Raw genomic sequence first — 18,482 nt, 5'->3', positions numbered from 1 at the left:
ACAATCTTACACAGCTGTGAACACTCTGAGCTACAGTAACAAGCAGCACAGGAAGATATGTTTAATGGGTTTAATCGTGGCACAAATGTTAGAGAGGTAACCAACTGATTTCTATTTGGCTTTAAGGCCAGCAGGAGGAAACACATACCTGGTACTAAAATTTGACAAGAACTTATAATAGAGGAGCTCAGAGCCCCCCAGAGGTGAACCCACTACGATTTTTGCTAAATAGACATGGTATTAAACTTCAACCTAAACTTCTATCTCTGCCCATAGGTAAGTGCAGCTCAGTGACACAAAAGCCCACCCAGTGGCTTGTTCCTTTTCTGTGCATAGCACTGGTCTAGAACACTGAACAGAGGTGTACCACACAAACAATGCTGTTTTCCCCACCTAGATTGCTGATTTGTTGTTGTTTCCAGGAGTCATAAAACAAAAAAAGGGCCCTGCCTCCTTCTTTAAGATTGCAGCAATTAGCAATCCTGTTTTTAACCTAGATATCATTTATAGGTGTCAGTCAGGTTACAGAAAAGATGGAAAAAAGGACGTGTGCCCTCTGCCCTGAAGACCATGACTGGAGTGTGATATACTTTGCACCATCAGCAAATATAGCTGCTCATGAAAATTGTTTGGTAAGTCACTTATAAGTAAATATCTTTAAAAATACATGTGTAGGGCTGGAGAGATGGCTCTGCAGCAAAGAGCTCTTCCAGAGGACCTAGCTTCCATTCCTATCACCCACATGGTAGCTAACAACCACCCATAAACTTTGTCCCAAGGTATGTAAAGCCCTGATCCACCCTCTGAGGGTACCAGTACACATGTGGTACATACACATACTTGTAGCCCAAACACCGACAGACACAAAATAAAGAAGAAAAATGAAAATACGGCCAGGCAGTGGTGGCGCAAGCCTATAATCTCAGCATTCAGGAGGCATAGGCAGGCGGCTATGTGAGGCCACCCTGGTTCACAGAGGACAGCCAGGGCTATCCAGAGAGATCCTTTGTCAAAACCAGACAAACGAAAACAAGACATGACACCTAAATGAGTACTTCACACCAAAGGCATCTACCTGCTGAGGCACCTCTCTGTCCACAATCTTACGATCTCTTAAGTTATTTGCTTCTGTTTTATTGAATTTTTCTGGAGCATTCTATTGTAGTGATGATTAGGAGGAGTTAAAGTAGGCAGCCTTGTCTCACTTTTATCACTATAGAATTTTTGAAATTCTAGCTAAATTTTCATGTGCTGTAGACTTTCTTTAAGTTTCTGTATTTCCTTATGTTTTTAAAAATTAGCATATTCAAAGTTAAAAATTGTATCTATAGTTATTGAAATGCTCTTTTAAGTTTGTTTTTTTAAACTTCTGGCTACTATAAGGATTGAGTGCTTTATTTCAGGTTTTGTTTGTGCTTTATTTTTGTGTTTTGAGACAAGGACTCCATGGCTAGCCAAGATGGAACTCAATGTGTACACCAAGCTGTCCTCAAACTCACAAGAGATCCACCTGCCTCTGCCTCCTGAGTGCAAGACTAAGGGTATGTGTTACCCCAGCCAGCTGCCACATCTGTTAAAACCATGTATCATCTGTCCTGTGCATTGAGTGTGTATCTCTAGGGACCTTTCTCACATAGTACAATTTAACCATCACAACCAGACATTGGCACTGTGTCTACAGGACCACCTACTCCCCAAACTTGAGCTTTCACCTGTTATCCTAACAACACGACAAAGGGTTGAAGCACATGGGTTGCAGGAAGCTTTCATCCCTTAAGCCTTTTCCTTTAAACTGTTGTGTACTTACATTTTTTCCTGTTGTTAAATCTTTTCTGATGGACTTCTAACTGGCCAATGGTTTTAGTAAACTTTATTGATACACATTTCATTAAAAATGCAGCTGACTACAGTGTACAGTTGAGTTGTGAGACATGCTTGCCCCCATGTGATCACTATCACTATTCAGAGAGCTCCCGGGACCCCAGAACATTCCCCCGTGTCTCTTTGCAGTCAGCCCCACCTACTCCAAGTCCCTCTGGATTGATCTTTTCTCAGAGATCACATGACAGGACTGATACAGCATGGACTCTAGTGTGTAGGTTTCAACATTATGTGGTGTTTTGGGGACCCTCTGCCGAGTGTGCATTTGTCCCTCTTTGGGTTCTACATCTATGTACTCAGCCAACATATTCAGCAAAAATAAGCCTGTACTGAATAGACATGCACTTCTTCTTACCCTGTTGCTTTAACAATTGCAGCAAGCATTTCTGTAGCATTTACACTGTGTTAGTCCAGGGAATATTTAAGCATACAGGCAGGCATGCATAGGGTGTGTCTTAGGGTTTCTATTGCTGTGACAAAACACCATGACCAAAATGCAAATTGGGGAGGAAAGGGTTTATTTGGCTGCACTTATTGTTTATCATGGAAGGCATTCAGAACAGGAACTCAAACATGGCGGGAGCCTGGAGGCAGGAGCTAATGCAGAAGCCATGGAGGGTGCTGCTTACTGGTTTACTCTCATGGCTTGCTCTGTCTGCTTTCTTATAGAACCCAGGACCACCGTCCCAGGGATGGCACCGCCTACAAAGGGATGGACTCTCTCCCATTAGTCACTAATTAAAAGTGCCTTATTGCCAGTTCTTACATAGAAGTTTTCCCAATTGAGCTTGCCTCTTTTCAGATAACTCTAGCTTGTGTCAAGTTGGCATAAAACAAGCCAGGAGAGGCTACATACTTATGTGACATGCTTCTATAGGATAACTTGAGCACCCCAAAGAGGTGCCTTGAGAACAGCAGGTGGATGTATCAGTATTTACTTCCCTATTTTCATATTATCCTATTAGATGGATATGTCACACTCTTCATCTGTCCACCAACACATGAATTCTTTCCAGTCTGAGGTGATAGCAAACTTATGATGAACATCTGTTTATGAGCCTTTGTTTTTTATGTGCTTTTATTCTTTGACAAACATCTAAAAGAATTTCCATATTATAAAGTAAAGGTATATTTAACCTTCAAACAATTGTCATTTCAAAGCATGTCTGTTGGGTACTCGTGTACTGGTAGCTCCATGATTGTAATTAGTGTGAGGGTTAGTTATCTTGGGTATCTTTTCCCAGGTGACTGTTTACCACTCTGAATTATCTAGTTGAATTTTATTCACCTCCCTTGTTTTTTGTGGTGCTGATGATCAAATCCAGAGCCAGGATTTGTGTGTGTACACACGGTGCCACAGCTTGTGTGTGGAGGTCAGAAGACAGCTCTCTCAGGAGCTGGTGCTCTCCTTCCACCTTCTTGTTGGGTAGTCTCATTCCTGATGCCGTGCTGCAGACACGGGCTTCTAACTGACTGTTTCCTCTGCCTCTACAGGATCCCAGGGCTACATATATGTGTGGCTTGAGCCATAGTGTTGTAATAAATAAAAAAAGTGAATGTTTGGGTATATATTTTATTATCCTTTGCCCTTTGATTATCATGGCAGTATTATCTAGCCTGCTTTCACAAGTAATGAGACACAGACAGATACCTGTTAGATTTCATAATTGTCTTATTTATCTTGGGCCAGGCAGATATTTCAGTAACCTCTGCTGTCTCAGTAACCTCACCATCCACCTCCCAGCCCCCGTCCAATGCCATCCTCCTTAACCATCCTCATCTGGGCTGCCTTTCATCCATAATCTTACAAATACTTGACTTATTTTTCATCTGGGCCGTTATTGGAGTCCTTCCTCCAGACCCACTAGATTCCTTCTCCATGCTAACCCATCTTGGTGTCCTCTTTACTCCTCTCTTCTCCTCAGTCTGTTTCCTGTGATTTCTCCTTCCCTGAAAGCCTAGGGAACTTTTTAGTCATTCCTACCCCATTTTGCCCTGCCCTGGTATAGGCCTTTAATCAACCAATCAGGTAAAATGTGTTAGGCAGGTTTACAAAATAAGGATAGGTGTAACCAAATCTTGAAAGCCAATAATTAGCATCAAAATAAAGCAGTAGAACAACCCCCAATCCCATAGCATCTGCCTTTTTACAGGGATTTCAGGAATTGAGCTCAGGTCATCATGCTTGCTCAGCAAATGCTTTTACTCACTGAGGCATTTCTCTGATCAGTACCCCTTGTTCATTTTCAATTGAATTGTGTAATTAGTTTGTATGGTTTTCCTATGTTCTAGATAGACACCTCTGATCAAATTTATATTTTGTGTTTTTTCCTATTTTCTGGCTTGTGTTTTAAAAATTCCATGTATTTATTTCTGTATGCATGTTTCACAGCATGTAGGTGGGGTCAGAGGACAACTTGCAGAAGTCAGCTCTGTCCTGGGTAATGTGAGTTCCAGTGCTAGGCTCCGGTCATCAGGTGGCAGAAAGTGATTTTTCTTAATGAACCAGCTTACTGGGCCACCATTTTCTCTCAGCATCTTTAAGAGAGCAACTTTTTTTTTTTATTAATTACACTTTATTCACTTTGTATCCCCCCATAAGCCCCTCCCTCCTCCCCTCACGATCCCACCCTCTCCCCCCCTTCTGCATGCATGCCCCTCCACAAGTCCACTGATAGGGGAGGTCCTCTTCTCCTTCCTTCTGATCTTAGTCTATCAGATCACAACAGGAGTGGCTGCATTGTCATCTTCTGTGGCGTGGTAAGGCTGCTCCCCCCTCAGGGGGAGGTGATCAAAGAGCAGGCCAATCAGATTATGTCAGAGGCAGTCCCTCTTCCCATTACTATGTAACCCACTTGGACACTGAACTGTCATGTGCTACATCTGCGCAGGGGTTCTAAGTTATCTCCATGAATAGTCCTTGGTTGGAGTATGAGTCTCTGGGAAGTTTCCTGTGTTCAAATTTTCTGGTTCTGTTGCTCTCCTTGTGGGGTTTCTGTCCCAGAAAACAACTTTTAATCCTGACAAAGTATAACATGTTAATGTACTAAGCTTGCAGTTGGAGCAGAATAGAGACCCTGCCTCCAAAATGAGGTGGAAGGAGAGAACTAAAACCCAAAGTTGTTCTCCGACGTTTATGTGCAAGTATTAACATTGTCAACATGGGTTTGTTTTTGTTTTTGGTTTTTTGGTGCTTTTGTTTGTTTGTTTTTGTTTTGGTTATTCAAGACAGGGTTTCTTTGTTTATGTAGCCTTGGCTATGCTGGACTTATTTTGTGGACCAGGCTGGCCTCAACTCACATATATCTACCTTCCTCTGCCTTCCTGAGTGCTGGGATTACAGGGATGTACCATGGTACCTGGCTTCATTAGGATTTCTAATTCTTATAGTGAAAAAAGCTTTGCCTATGTAAGAATCAGAAATTTTTTTTCTCATGTTTTTCATGTTCTTTTTTTTTTTTTTTTTTTTAGTTTATCTGTGACAGGAACCTTCAATTTAAAGCAGGCAGATTGTTTAGGTTTCATGTGATTCACCTATCTGAAAGTTCACCTTTCTGGAGCAAGAGAGCAGGTGGCTCAATTAGTAAAGCGCTGGAAACAAGAGCGCGAGGACCTGACCCGTGCAAAAGGCTGGACACTGCTCTGTGTGTCTGTAATCTCATGTTGCACAGACAGGAGATTGCCAGGAGCTTGCTGGCCAGCTAGTTGAGCTGAATTTGTGAGCTCTCCATGTTCAGGGAGAGACTATCTCACAAAATAGAGGAGCTGTAGAGATGGATCAGTGGTTTAGCTGGTCTTGCAGAGGACCCAGGTTCCGTTTCCAGCTCCCAGAGGTGAGCTCACAACCATTCATAACTCCAGTTCCAGGGATCAAATATCTGATCCTATTTGAGCTAGTCTTCTGACCTATGCATGAAGCAATGCACATGTGACAAAAACACATGCATACAGGCCAAATACTCATAGTAATTAACAAAAGTCTTAGAAAAAAGCTGAAGAGCAGTAGAGAAAGCCAAAGTAAATCTCTGTCCTCTGCATGTACACACAGAACACACACACAAAACACCCCCCACACACTCACAGATACAAACTTAATACAATGTAAAAAGATTTTAATGTGCAGTCAGTTTGACCTGTGTGCTGGGAGCTGAATACAGGTTCTCTGGACACTTGACAAGCAGTGTTCATGTGCTGAACCACTAGGCCATCTCTCCATCCCTAAAACTCTGAAGAGTAAAGAAACTGGTCACAGTTAAGGCACACAAGGGGATTCTGGCTAGCTGTGGTCACACCTGCATTTCCAGTGCTCACAGGCTGAGCAAGAGGCCAAGGTCCAGGCAGCTGGGATGGATAGCAAGAGCCTATCTTTAAAAACATCCTAAGTGCAAGGTGTGCAGTGGATGCCTTTAGTCCCAGCACCGGGCAGCACAGACAGCTGGACCTGTGTGAGTGCATCCCAGGCCAGCCAGGCTACAGTGAGACCCTGTCTCAGCAAAAGGGAAGGGTTGCAGTAGATTGTGGAGACATAGTTCTTGAGGTTAAGAAGTGAGGCCAGGAAAGCCATCAGGAAGGGCCTCTGGCCCTTGCTTTGACTTCTCTGCCTGCATGGCTGTAGTCCTCACTAGAGCCTGCTGTGCATTCCTAAGCTAGAGAACAGTGGTGTCGCAGCCTTTGTCTGCCTGGGTCCAGAGAGTCCATGGAGATCAGTTACAATGTACAACCCAAGTCTGCAGACTGAGATCACTCACAGAAGTCACAGGACTCGTGTCTGTTCATCTAGCTGCAAAGGGGCCAAGGCTGTGAGCCATCATCCACTCTTTGCACTCCTGCTTCATGTCAGCTCTGTTTTCTCTCCTGCAGCTGTATTCATTAGGACTGGTGGAATGTGAGGATCATGATCAGAGTAATACAGGTAGAAACTTTGATGTGGAATCAGTAAAGAAAGAGATCAGGAGAGGAAAAAGATTGGTAAGTTGACATGTTTTTATCATTCTTGGGGGCTACATTTGAAGGACAGTCTATTGGGGGTGGGGGGAGTAAGAAAGATGGTTCAGCAGTTAAGAATGCTTGCTGCCCTCCCCAAAGACCTGAGTTTGGTTCCCAGCAGTCAAATGGCAACTCACAACTGCTTGTAAGTCCATATCCAGGGCATCTGACATGCTGTCTGCCAGCCACAAGCACCTGTACTTACATACTCACTCACTCAGACACACAGACACAGAAGTAAACATACAAGTAAATCTTTCATTTAAAAAGTCTATTGGTAAAGCAAAGTTAGAGCAACATCCTGGAGAGCTGGAGGAGGACTGTGAGAAACTGCCTCAGCTGAGTACTGTCTATTGTAACCGACTATCCCACACCCCAGGAAAAACAGGCTTGGGATGCTTCTGTCTGAGGGAAAACACTCCCATCAGACAGGCTTTATCAAGTCCTTACTGTCATTTCACCAGAGCAAACACCAACTTGAGCAGCTCAGCAGCACCCTCTAGGTGCTTCCTTCTGCTCTCCTGCCCCAAAGCAGATGGCTGGTCCTCTTGCTGCCACAAAGGTGCAGGCAGCAAGCAGAGCCCAGGGCTCATGCTTCCCATGGAGGAAGATGCCTTCTGAATGTCTACTGTGGCCGCATGTCTTTCTGCACCAGTTGTTGGAGTGTTGTTGCTGATCAGCATCTGCCTTGGAGCTGAGGTCATAACAGGCCTATCCAGGAAAGAAGGATGGCTCAGAGGGTTTCCTGCCAGGTCCACAGGTGTCTGGGCTTTCTTTGTGAAAGACCATTTGCAGATTAGTAAACAGGGTGGCAATCTGAGTGTGTCATGTTTGACCAGGAGCACAGTAAGGTGTCAAGGAATGGAGACACAATGACTTACCATCTCTGTATAAAACCAGAAAGAAAAATACAAACAAGGCATCCAGAAAAATATATATTTTCCAGTCGTGATTTCAATGTTGTTCAGTTTCTACACATTGAAGACTGGTCCTTTTATTTCATATTCTCCTCAGCAGCAACTCTGTAGAGCAGGTGCCACTGTCCCAGACAGGACTGTCTAAGAGGAAGAAGTCATAGCAACTGCCAGCTGAGGCCACACATCTCTTAGTGGCATAATAAAGAGCTGCTCAGCCCCAGGGTCAAACTCCACAAACCAACTCCCTGCCTAGAGATAAAGAAGCCTGCCAGCTGTGCATTTAAGAAATCTTTATTTAAAGGGAAAGACTATTTTTGGAAACATCTACATGTTTTTGTATTTATGTAGAACATGACTCAACTGTGTGTGGCAGGTCTTCTGTTCCAGCTGGCTACAGTTTTCCTCAAACTTCCTCATGAGTTATCCAATCTAAGTCACATTTAGTGTGGGCATGGAGGCTGGGACACACCAGTGATAGCCAGGACAAAAATGCAGGGTTGGTGGCTTAAATAACATTTAATGACATCCTTACCTTTTAGCAAAGAAACAGGTACTTAGTCAGTGTGATCTATTCTTCTGTAGAAATGCTCACTTTGTAAAAACAGAGGAGCCACCGTGGGATGTGATGAAGCATCCTGTGCCAAGAAATACCACTTACTCTGTGGCAAGGAGGACAAGGCAGTTCTGCAAGTTGATGGAGCTCACGGAACCTACAAGTAATCAAATAGCTTTAAACTACATGGTGGAGGGGGCTGGGTAAGGAATGGTTAGATTGTGACACACTTCTCAAGCTTAGTTTATGCGAATGGTTTTCACTGGAGAACAGTTCTTATGGGACACCCATCCGGAACTCAGCTTCACAGCATGTCTGCCCTTGACAGGAAGAAGAACTACACGAGCTCTTGTTTGACTTTCTAAACTTTCTCTGCACTCTCTTCTTCCTGGGAGAGCCTCCTTCCTAATGGCAGTATGCATGTCCTACATGAGCCAGAAGCCAGTTCAAGCCTGTTCTCTTCTGGGACAGGAAGAGACTTTCCTTCATTTACACATCCACAGTGTCATGGGTCTATACTCCCACCTAGTGAGCCTGAGCTCTCTGCTTCCTGGACCCAGATGTGGAACTCAGGATGTCAGACCTGATGGCAAGCACCTTTACCTGCTGACTCATCTCTTCAGCCCCCAGCTTGTTACTGTTTTTAAATTTCCATTCACTGTTGCAAGGCACTTTTTATATTTGAATTTCTGAGAAACCTATTGTTAGTTATATTATTTTTATTTATTTATTCATTTATTTTTATTTATTTGTTTTTTTGAGACCAGGTTTCTCTGTGTAGCATTGGCTGGTACTGGACTCACTTTGTAGTTTCTTCCTTAAACTCTCAGAGATCTGCCTGCCTTTGCCTCTGATTGCTGGAATTATAGGCATTCACCACTGCACTACCTATTAGTTATATTCTTAAATCTTCACTTTATCTATTTTCACAAAAACCTCAGTTTAATTTTTAAACATATAATGAAAGAAAAGCAACTTAATTCCCTGCTGTATCTATCTATCTATTTATTAATTAATTAATTTATTTTTGAGACAATATCTCACCAAATAGACCAATTTGGCCTGGGACTTCCAGAGATAACATAAAAAACATTTTTTAAAAATACCTCTATTTAACATACTGGAAATAATGAATTCAATAAAAAGACAAAAACAAACCAACCTTTTTTAATTGTTTCAGAAAGGAATAGATGAGGTTCTCTACAGTTTGAATTTAATTTAAACACTGAGGTTCATAGGATTCCTGAGGCTCTTCATAAGTGGTGATGGATTCAGAGAGAGAGAATGAAGCTGACAAGTATCACAGGGTTGGGGCTGGGTGCAGAAAGGCCACTCTGAACACTGGCATATGGGAGGGGCTGAAGCAGGAAGGGGCTTTGCCTAGACTTGAACATTACTGACACTGGGAATGGGGAGGACATTGGGGGAGGTTTTATCCTAACATTTTCTATAGTTCTTTACATGTGTCAAAAGCCTATAGCCAAGTATAGTGGACATGCCTAAAATCAAAGCACTAAAGAGGTGAGGGGCACAATCAGTCTAGGAACACAATCTGAGACCAAACAAGAGGTGCTCAGAGGTCCCAGATCTAGAGGAGGCGACTTTGAGCTGGCTGCTGCTGGGAAGGCTGCATGGAGGGACACTGGGGTAAAGGGGAGGACATTAGGTCCTATAGGGGCTAAGACAAAGGCAAGCCTGGGGGCAGAGAAGTCCCTTGCAACTCCCTCACTTCAGGTCTCCAGCCTGCTTTGCTGCTTTCCTCTCTGAAGACACTCACCAAACACTAGCTCTAGCGAAGGCATGTTCTGGACTTGGAAAGTCATTCTCCAAATTAATGCATATGCGTCTGTGTTATGTTTGAAGATCAGCAAAACTATGGGTAGCCAGGTTGAAGCTCAAAATCTTAGACATTAGTTCTTTAGATGAGCCTCATCGCAGCAGAGGAACTGGAACTACTCAAGACATTTACTCAGCATTCGTGTCTTCAGAGAACAGAGTCCCAAAGATAATGGCCAGGCTCACCCACACTGGATGTGGGTTAATACTTTTACACAGACTTAAACACATTTCTTTTACAAAATAAAGACTTTAGCCAGTGTAGTGGCATGCACCTTTAATCCCAGCACTGGGGAGGCAGAGGCAGGTGGATCTCTACAATTAAAAGATTCAGTGATTCTTTGAAATTCTGTATTTCCAGGTTATTTTGTGAACAGCATGCTCCAGAACAAGAAGAGCCCGCTCCAAGTAGTAAGTTTCTAAAACGGGTTTAAAGAAAGTTAATTATTTAGATAAAACAAGAAATGATGCATTTCTTTTTCAGTTGTGATTTCTTCTGTGCACCTGTTTGTGTGGATACTGTATGTTACAGATGGTTGTGAGCCACCATGTGGTGCTGGTTCTCCTGGAAGAGCAGCAAGTGCTCTTAACCACTGAGCCTTCCCTAGCCATAGTCAATAGTTTTTAACTCATAGGAAAGTACCATTTGCAGTTGCTTCTCATCACTGTATGCTGACAGGGAATGATGATAATTTGTGTATACACTGACACACTGACACACACACACACACACACACACAGTTCAAGGCTAGCCTGAGGTACACAGTGAGATCCTGTCTCAAAACAAAATTATTCTCTATAAAACTTTGTTCCACTTTATAACTATACTGTTAAGTATGATGGCTTTGAGAAAAAAAAATCACTGGGTTAAAGAATATAAATCTCTGGATAAGCAAGCGCTGGCTAATTATCTTTAAAAGCCCACTCTAGACCAGGAGAAGAGGGCTGCAAATCTCTGCAAGCATTAGAGACAGCACATCAGCCTGATATGTGAAACGTGTTATTCTGGCACCTTTCAGCCATCACCTATGGCCTGAGTTGACTCTTCTGTCTAATGAAATACAATCATCTGTTTTTCAATTTCATGTCTGCTTTTGAGCCTATAATTAAAATAAACCCTCTGTTGTAAGTTGCACATGCTTAGGTCAGACTTTGCCCAGTCAGCTGATTTTGTAACAACTTAGCAGATATTTTCATTTTTGCAAATATTAGTCATTTGATACATATGCATATTTGAGACAGGGTTTCTGTGTGTAGCCCTGGTTGTCCTGGAACTCACTCTTTAGACCAGGCTGTCCATGAACTCAGAGATCCTTCTGCCTCTGCCTCTCAAATGCTGGGATTAAAGTCATCCAACACAACCACCTGGCAGTTTTTTTTTTTTTTTTTTTTTTTTTTGCTTTTATACATTCTAACTTTTAAATGGTTTCTATTTTAGCCTACTACCCAAGGGTGAAGAGAAAGAAAGGAAGGAAGAAACGCTTCTTATCAGGTGCTCCTGCACAGGTAATTTGACTTACAGATCTAATTTCTTCACATAAAGTCCTTAGAATTCTGAATGCCAGAGACTCCTACTTTCCAAATCACTGGAGGAGTTGGCATTTGTACGTTATCCTTCACGTGTGTTCTCTACCTGGATGGAGCTGGAGCTCCTCTTAGGGTGGGATCTTGGGGAGACTCCTGCAATCAGAAAGTGCTTAGATCATCTAGAGAGTGTCATGAGGCCAGAAGCTCAGGGGATGGGAGTGGCTTCATTTCTGCAGCTTCTATCAAGCATCCCTTGGCACCACACTAGTGAAAACATCTGCCCCTACAGGATACTTGGTCCTAAACAGCCCGAGAGTACAGAAAAGTATTCATTCTTAGCAAGTGTTTCCCAGCTCCACGGTCCTCAATGACCTAATTTCTAACCTACAATTTTATGGACTAGTAGATATAAAAGAGGAAAGAATTTGGAGAAATTGAAACAGTATTTCTATCATTTTTATAAACTAAATTAGCACAAGACAGCATTTTCCCTCTTATTTTTTTATACAAGAGTTGTTTCTCAAACCACAAACAGCATACCCCATAGGTCTCAGCCATTTGAGAGTTCCATTTAGATCCAGGAGTTTATCAAGACCACACTTAAAAAAAAAGTTGGTCTAATAAATTTTTGTCATTGTTTGATTAATATATTTAATTATGTAGCAAAATAATTTTATTTAATATGATATTCCAGGCTAACATAAAAAGTCTATATAATCTTGCTTTTCACTTCTAGCCAACAAAGATGAAATTCGGTGGATCCAAAATCTACATAACAGAAAAGCTCCTCAGCCACACAGGTTTGTTCTCAGTAAAGGTTGTACAACCATGGTGACCTCCACATAGTTATAAATCCATTGACCCGTATAATTTAAAGCTAGTATCATGCTTTGGTCTTTATTCCTCAGGGATTCGGGTACCAACAAGAACATACGGCTTCATTATGCTTATGCACTCTACTAGAACCCATCCCCTATCAAAGTTGAGCTAGAAGGGCCCCTTTCTTCTCTGTCTGAGGAGACACATTAAAACGGTAGATCTTAGAGGGGATAGGAGCTCCAAAAGGAGACCAACAGAGCCAAGAAAACTGAGCTCTGGGAGCCCTGCAGAGACTGATATCCCAACCAAGGACAATGCATGGAAAGGACCTAAAACCTAGGCCCAGATGTAGCTCATAGACTCAGTATCCAAGCGGAGTCCCTAGTAAGAAGAGCAGGGACTGTCTCTGACATGAACTCAGTGGCAGGCTTTCTGATCACCTCCCCTTGAGGGGTGCAGCCCTGCCAGGCCACAGAGGAAGACAATGCAACCAGTCCAGATGAGACCTGATAGGCTAGGGTTAGATAGAAGGGGAGGAGGACCTCCCCTATCAGTGTACTAGAGGAGGGCATAGAGGAGGGAGGAAGGGGACCACAGCTGCAATACCAATTGAATAAATTGTAATAAATGATAATAATAAAAATGTAAAAAAAGAAAAACAGCAGGTCTGTTGCCTGAGGCCTGGACCCAGTGGTGTGTTATAACTCAGGGTGACAGGTGGCTCGTATTCTATAAGGGGAATGTCCTTCCAACACAGTATCTGTGACCAAAATGAGGGGCTGTCATCTCAAACATTTGAAATTAAATGTTACAAAGTCACATTAATTCATATAGTTACTAAAAGCAGAGAAATATTTTAATATTTTTTTTACCATTTACTGTTTGAGCCACAGAGCAATGAGACAAGTATGCAGACCCATCAACTGGTAAAGTATAAAGTGATCACCACATGATGGGAATTGTTGACCATTTCCTCCTAAAGACACATTCTTTGTTCTTAGATGCAACGTTCAAAGTTCCTTTTCTAAAGAAATGCAAGGAAGCAGGACTTCTTAACGAATTATTTGAAGGGATACTAGAAAACATGGATTCAATTCTTTCACGACTCATTGATGAGAGAGCTTCAGAATCAGGTACTGAACTGGCTAAATGTAAACGAATACAAGAACACACCACCTTCCCACGCTTCCCTCCCTTCCTTACCCTGTTCTTTCAGAACACTCCTTGTGGGCTGGACAGACAGCACAGTGGTCAAGAGCACTTGTGACTCTTGCAGAGGACCCAAGGTCAGGTCCCAACATCTGCACAGTGGCTCCCAACTGTAGCTCCAGTTTGTGGGGAGCCCAACACCCTCTCTTTCTTGTGCAATTACATGGTACTCATTACTAGGCAATTACATGGTACACATGTGTAAATACAGGCAAACATTCATACACAAAATAATGAATAAATCTTAAAAAATTAAAGTCAGTAAATGAACAAGGTATAAAAACCACAGATTCTTTATGTAGTGGCTAAAATGCACTGAGGCCTGGAGGGTTGTTTCACACAGAGGTGCACACAGATGGATGGAGACATCATTGAAACTGTGTTGTGCTAGTTTGCCTGGTTTTGTTGCTGCTGCAGCGGCTGTTTTAAGATATACCTTTATTATTTTTAATTTTGTGTGGGGGTGGGGGGAGAGAAAGATACGGACATGGCAGTGCAAGTACTCTCAGAGGACAAAACACTCTGATCTCCTGGAGCTAGTGACAGGCAGTTGTAAGCCACTCAACCTTGGTGCTAGGAACCAGCCCTAGGTTATAATTTTGATGTGTCTCAAATTCTCTTCCTTAATAGATTGACTTGAGGACACCTGGCCCATGTACACACACACCACACAGAAACACTCATGTGAGCATGCAAACACACAGAACCCCACAGACACAAACAATTAGAAATCTGTTTCTCAAACATTGCACTGTGCACCTGCCACAGCACACACGTGCAGGGCAGAGGACAAGTCATAGGAGTCAGGTCTCCTTCCACCACGTGGGCTCTGGGGATGGACCTAAGTCATCAGGTGGGAGCCATCACGCTACCTGCTGAGCCATCTTGCCAGGTCATGGACTAGTTTATATCACCTCAGTAGCAGCAGTTTCTGTCTGAATGAGCTCCTAGGGAAGAAAAAGGCCCACTTACCTTGTGCAAGTGTGTGGCTCCTGTGCCCTTCTGTATTCTGCAAAAGGAGCTAAAACCTTCATAGTTCCTTGTTAGGGCAATCTGGGCACTTCATACTGTAAGAGACAAAGCAAAATCAGGACTTAAAAAGGTTTTCTCTATGGCAAAACCAAAAGATAAATTACCAGTAAATGTTTCCAAGAGCCCATTTGTTACGTAATTTTATTTACTTATTTTCTCAAGATCAGGAACTCTTAAATTTGTGGGTACCTCATAATTACCTGGGGGCTCCCTGAAACACAGCTGCTGCTTCCCCAGAAGTTCCAGCTGCACAGAGATACTGAGCTGGTGCTTCCCTGGGGTCCCTGCTGGGCGTGTGCAATGAGCTGCCTCCTCTGCTGGTGACACCTACATATTGGGGGTTATTTTTTGTTTCTCCCCATGTGACTTATTCAACTGCTTCTCCCTCTAGAGTATGACGAGATTGAGGCATTGCTGTTTAACAGTGGATTGTTTGAAGACACATTAATGAAATTCCAAGAAGGTAGGTGACTCATTAAATAATGAACAGGGTGGGTTAGACATTTATCATTCACATCAAAATGATAGGTGACAAAACAATGGACATACTTATAGAAGACAGTTTTATCAAATAAAGAAAGTTCATTACAAAAACAGTGAGACACAGGAGAAAAACATGCAAAAAAAGTAGTTGTACACATACAGACAGACATGGATGGTAGATAGACAGACAGACAGCCCAGTCTATAGAAAATACAGTTCTTTGTAGGTGATTCGATTACAGAACTTTGTTTTCCAGGTAGACCCATAAGTACTTTTGTGTGTAGAAACAGTATTGACAAGGCAGAAACAACCGAAGGTTTTGACTCTAAAAAACTGCAGAGTATTTTGACCCATGCATAGACAGGCACAGGCTGGAGCTCAGGCTTTCTGCAGCTTCTCTGCCTCCAGGCAGCAAGGTGGTGCCAGCAGTGACCCATCCTGCAGCTTGCCTCATCTCAATTAAAGAGATGCCAAGTTCTTTTCCTAAGGTTTGTCCTCACAGCTTATCTCTTGAAGCAGTGTGTACTATAATTGTAAAATTCCTCATGAAAAAAACAAACCAAAAATAATCAAGAAAGATTTTTGGTTGTTGTGTTTTTGTTTTTTGTTTTGATTGTGTGTGTGTGTGTGTGTGTGTGTGTGTGTGTGTGTGTGATAAAATGGTAGTGTGCAGCCAGGAATAGGGAGACCTAGACTTTCCAAAAAGTCGTGCATTTATCTGGGTGTTGTGCACTCCTATAATTCCAGGTGTTTAAAGGTGAGGCAGGAGGATTGCCAACTTAGGCTACACCGTGAAACCGTGCTAAAAAACATAAGAAGCATGCATTTATTACAGCCCCCTTTCAGTACTGTATACTCTGTACTTTGCACCTCTGGACATGGGTGAAGGCTATATTCACACAGGCTTGCTGTGAGGAGCTCCTCCCTTCATTATGTAACCCACTGCCCTGCAATGGTCTTTGCTACAGATATTCCTGTCAGTAAATAGGACAGCAGGTTTTCCCTGTGCTTTTTTTTCATCTAATGAGATTATCTTTTTTACATGGTGGATTACACTGATGGATATTTGTATATTGAACTATTCCTGCTTCCCTGGGATGAAACCTACTTAATCCTGGTGGATAATGTATTTGATGTGTTCTTGGATTTGGTTTGTGAGTATTTTATTGAGTATTTTTCCATCAGTGTTCATGAAGAAGATTGGTCCGAAATTTTCTTTTTTTGAGTCTTTGTGTAGGTATCATCGTGGCCTCAAAGAACTAAAACTATTTTGCCCTTGGTTGAGAAACTTGATGACTGCTTCTGGACTGTTTAAACTATTTACCTTATTTTGATTTAGCTTTGCTAAGTGAAGTCTATTGAGAACACCATCCATTTCCTAGGTTTTCTAATTCTATACTACAGGCTTTTGAAGTAAAACCTAATGATCTTTTAGATATCCTCATTTATTGTTGTTATGTCCCCTTTTTCATTTCTGATTTTGTTAATTTGCATACTCTCCCTCTGCCTTTTAGTTAGTTTGGCTAAGGGTTTGTCTATCTTGTTGATTTTCTCAAAGAAACAGCTCTTGGTTTCATTGATTCTTTGTATTGTTCTCTTTGTTTCTAAGTTACTGATTTCAGCCCTGAATTTGATTATTTCCTGAAGTCTACTCTTCTTTGATGTTTCTGGTTCTTTTTGTTCTAGAGCTTTTAAGTGTGCTTTTAAAAAGTGCTAGTATGAGAACTCTCCAGTTTCTTTATGAAGGCACTTAGTGCTATGAACTTTCCCCTTAGCACTGCTTTCAGGGTGTCCCATAATTTTGGGTATGTTGTGCTTTCATTTTCATTGAATTCCTGAAAGTTTTTAATTTCTGTCTCTATTTTTTTCCCTGACCCAGTGGTCATTGAGTAGGGAATTTTTCGGTTTCCATGTGTTAACAGGCTTTTTGTTGTTTCTGTTGTTGCTGAGTTCCAGCTTTAATCCGTGGTGGTCTGATAAGATACAAGGGGTAATTTCAATCTTCTTGAATCTGTTGAGGCCTGCCTTGTGATTGAGTATATGGTCAGTTTTGGAGAAGGTTCCGTGAAGTGATGAGAAGAATGTATATTCTTTTTGTTTGGGTGAAATTTTCTGTAGATATTGTTCGGCCCATTTGATTCATGATGTGATTTATACTTAGTAATGTTTCTTTTACAGATGTGGGTGTCCTTGCATTTGGGGCAAGAATTTGTTCAGAATTGAGACGTCATCATGGCGGGTTTTTCTTTGATGAGTATGAAGTGTCCTTCCCCATCTTTTTGATTAATTTTGGTGAAAGTCTATTTTTTTTAGATACTAGAATGGCTACTCCAGCCTGCTTCTTGGGTTGGTTTGCTTGGACAACTTTTTTCCAGCCCTTTACTGTGAGTTAATGTCTATATTTATTACCAAGGAGTGTTTTTTTGTATACAGCAGATTGATGGATCCTGTTTTTGCATCCATTCTGTTAGTCTGTGCCTTTATTGTTGGGGAGCTGAGGCCATTGATGTTGAGTGATATTAATGACCAGTGGTTGTTAATTTCTGTTATTTTGATGTTGTTGGTGGTAGAATGTCTATGTGTGTTCTTCCTTTCTTTTGGTTTTGTTGATATGAGGTTGTTTATTTCCTGTGTTTTCCTGGGTACAATTAGCCTCCTTGGGGTTGGAATTTTCTTTTTAGTAACTTCTGTGAGGCTGGGTTTGTGGTTAGGTACTGTTTAAATTTGTTTTTGTCTTGAGTTATTTTGTTTTCTCCCTCTGTCATGATTACAGGTTTTGCTGGGTATAGTAGTCAGGGCTGACGTGTGGTTTCTTCATGTCTGTAAGATATCTTCCCAGGCCCTTCTTGCTTTTAGAGTTTCTTGTGAGAAGTCAGGTGTAATTCTGATAGGTCTGCCTTTATATGTGACTTTGCCTTTTTCCCTTGCAGCTTTTAATATTCTTTCTTTGTTCTGCATACTTAGATTATTATATGACTGGGGGATTTTCTTTCTGATCCAATCTATTTGGTGTTCTGGGTTCTTGTATGTTTATAGGCTTTTCTTTTTAGGTTGTGGAAATTTTCTTCTATGATTTTATCGAAAATATTTTCTGGATCTTAGAGCTAGGAGTCTTCTTCTATTCCTATTACTTGTAGGTTTGGTCATTTTTATAGTATCCCAGATTTCTTGTGTGTTTTGTGTTAGGAACTCTTTAGATTTAACGTTTTCTTTGGATGATATATCAGTTTCTTCAATTG

General features: G+C 41.8%; 1 protein-coding gene across 1 annotated transcript; it reads left to right on the top strand.

Moving 5' to 3' along the window:
- The first annotated feature begins 494 nt into the window (after nt 1–494).
- On the top strand, nt 495–16,506 carry LOC132656211 (PHD finger protein 11A-like). Its single transcript, XM_060390623.1, has 7 exons — nt 495–632; nt 6,742–6,849; nt 8,367–8,500; nt 10,535–10,584; nt 13,521–13,652; nt 15,152–15,223; nt 16,481–16,506. Exons 1-7 carry the CDS (start codon nt 534–536, stop codon nt 16,504–16,506), a joined length of 621 nt encoding a protein of 206 aa, XP_060246606.1. The 5' UTR covers nt 495–533.
- The last annotated feature ends 1,976 nt before the right edge of the window (nt 16,507–18,482 follow it).

The sequence above is a fragment of the Meriones unguiculatus genome, chromosome 9, assembly GCF_030254825.1.
Source record: "Meriones unguiculatus strain TT.TT164.6M chromosome 9, Bangor_MerUng_6.1, whole genome shotgun sequence".
NCBI classification, from domain to species: Eukaryota; Metazoa; Chordata; class Mammalia; order Rodentia; family Muridae; genus Meriones; species Meriones unguiculatus.
The sequence above is the reverse complement of the archived record's forward strand: the minus strand, read 5'-3'. Positions and strand labels throughout refer to the sequence as shown.

Excerpts from the sequence above, each read along its gene's own strand:
- LOC132656211 (XM_060390623.1), top strand. The coding sequence starts at position 534 with ATGGAAAAAAGGACGTGTGCCCTCTGCCCTGAAGACCATGACTGGAGT. Across the intron at positions 8,501-10,534 it reads GGAGCTCACGGAACCTACAA|GTTATTTTGTGAACAGCATG; the intron begins GTAATCAAATAG and ends CTGTATTTCCAG. Across the intron at positions 13,653-15,151 it reads TGAGAGAGCTTCAGAATCAG|AGTATGACGAGATTGAGGCA; the intron begins GTACTGAACTGG and ends TTCTCCCTCTAG.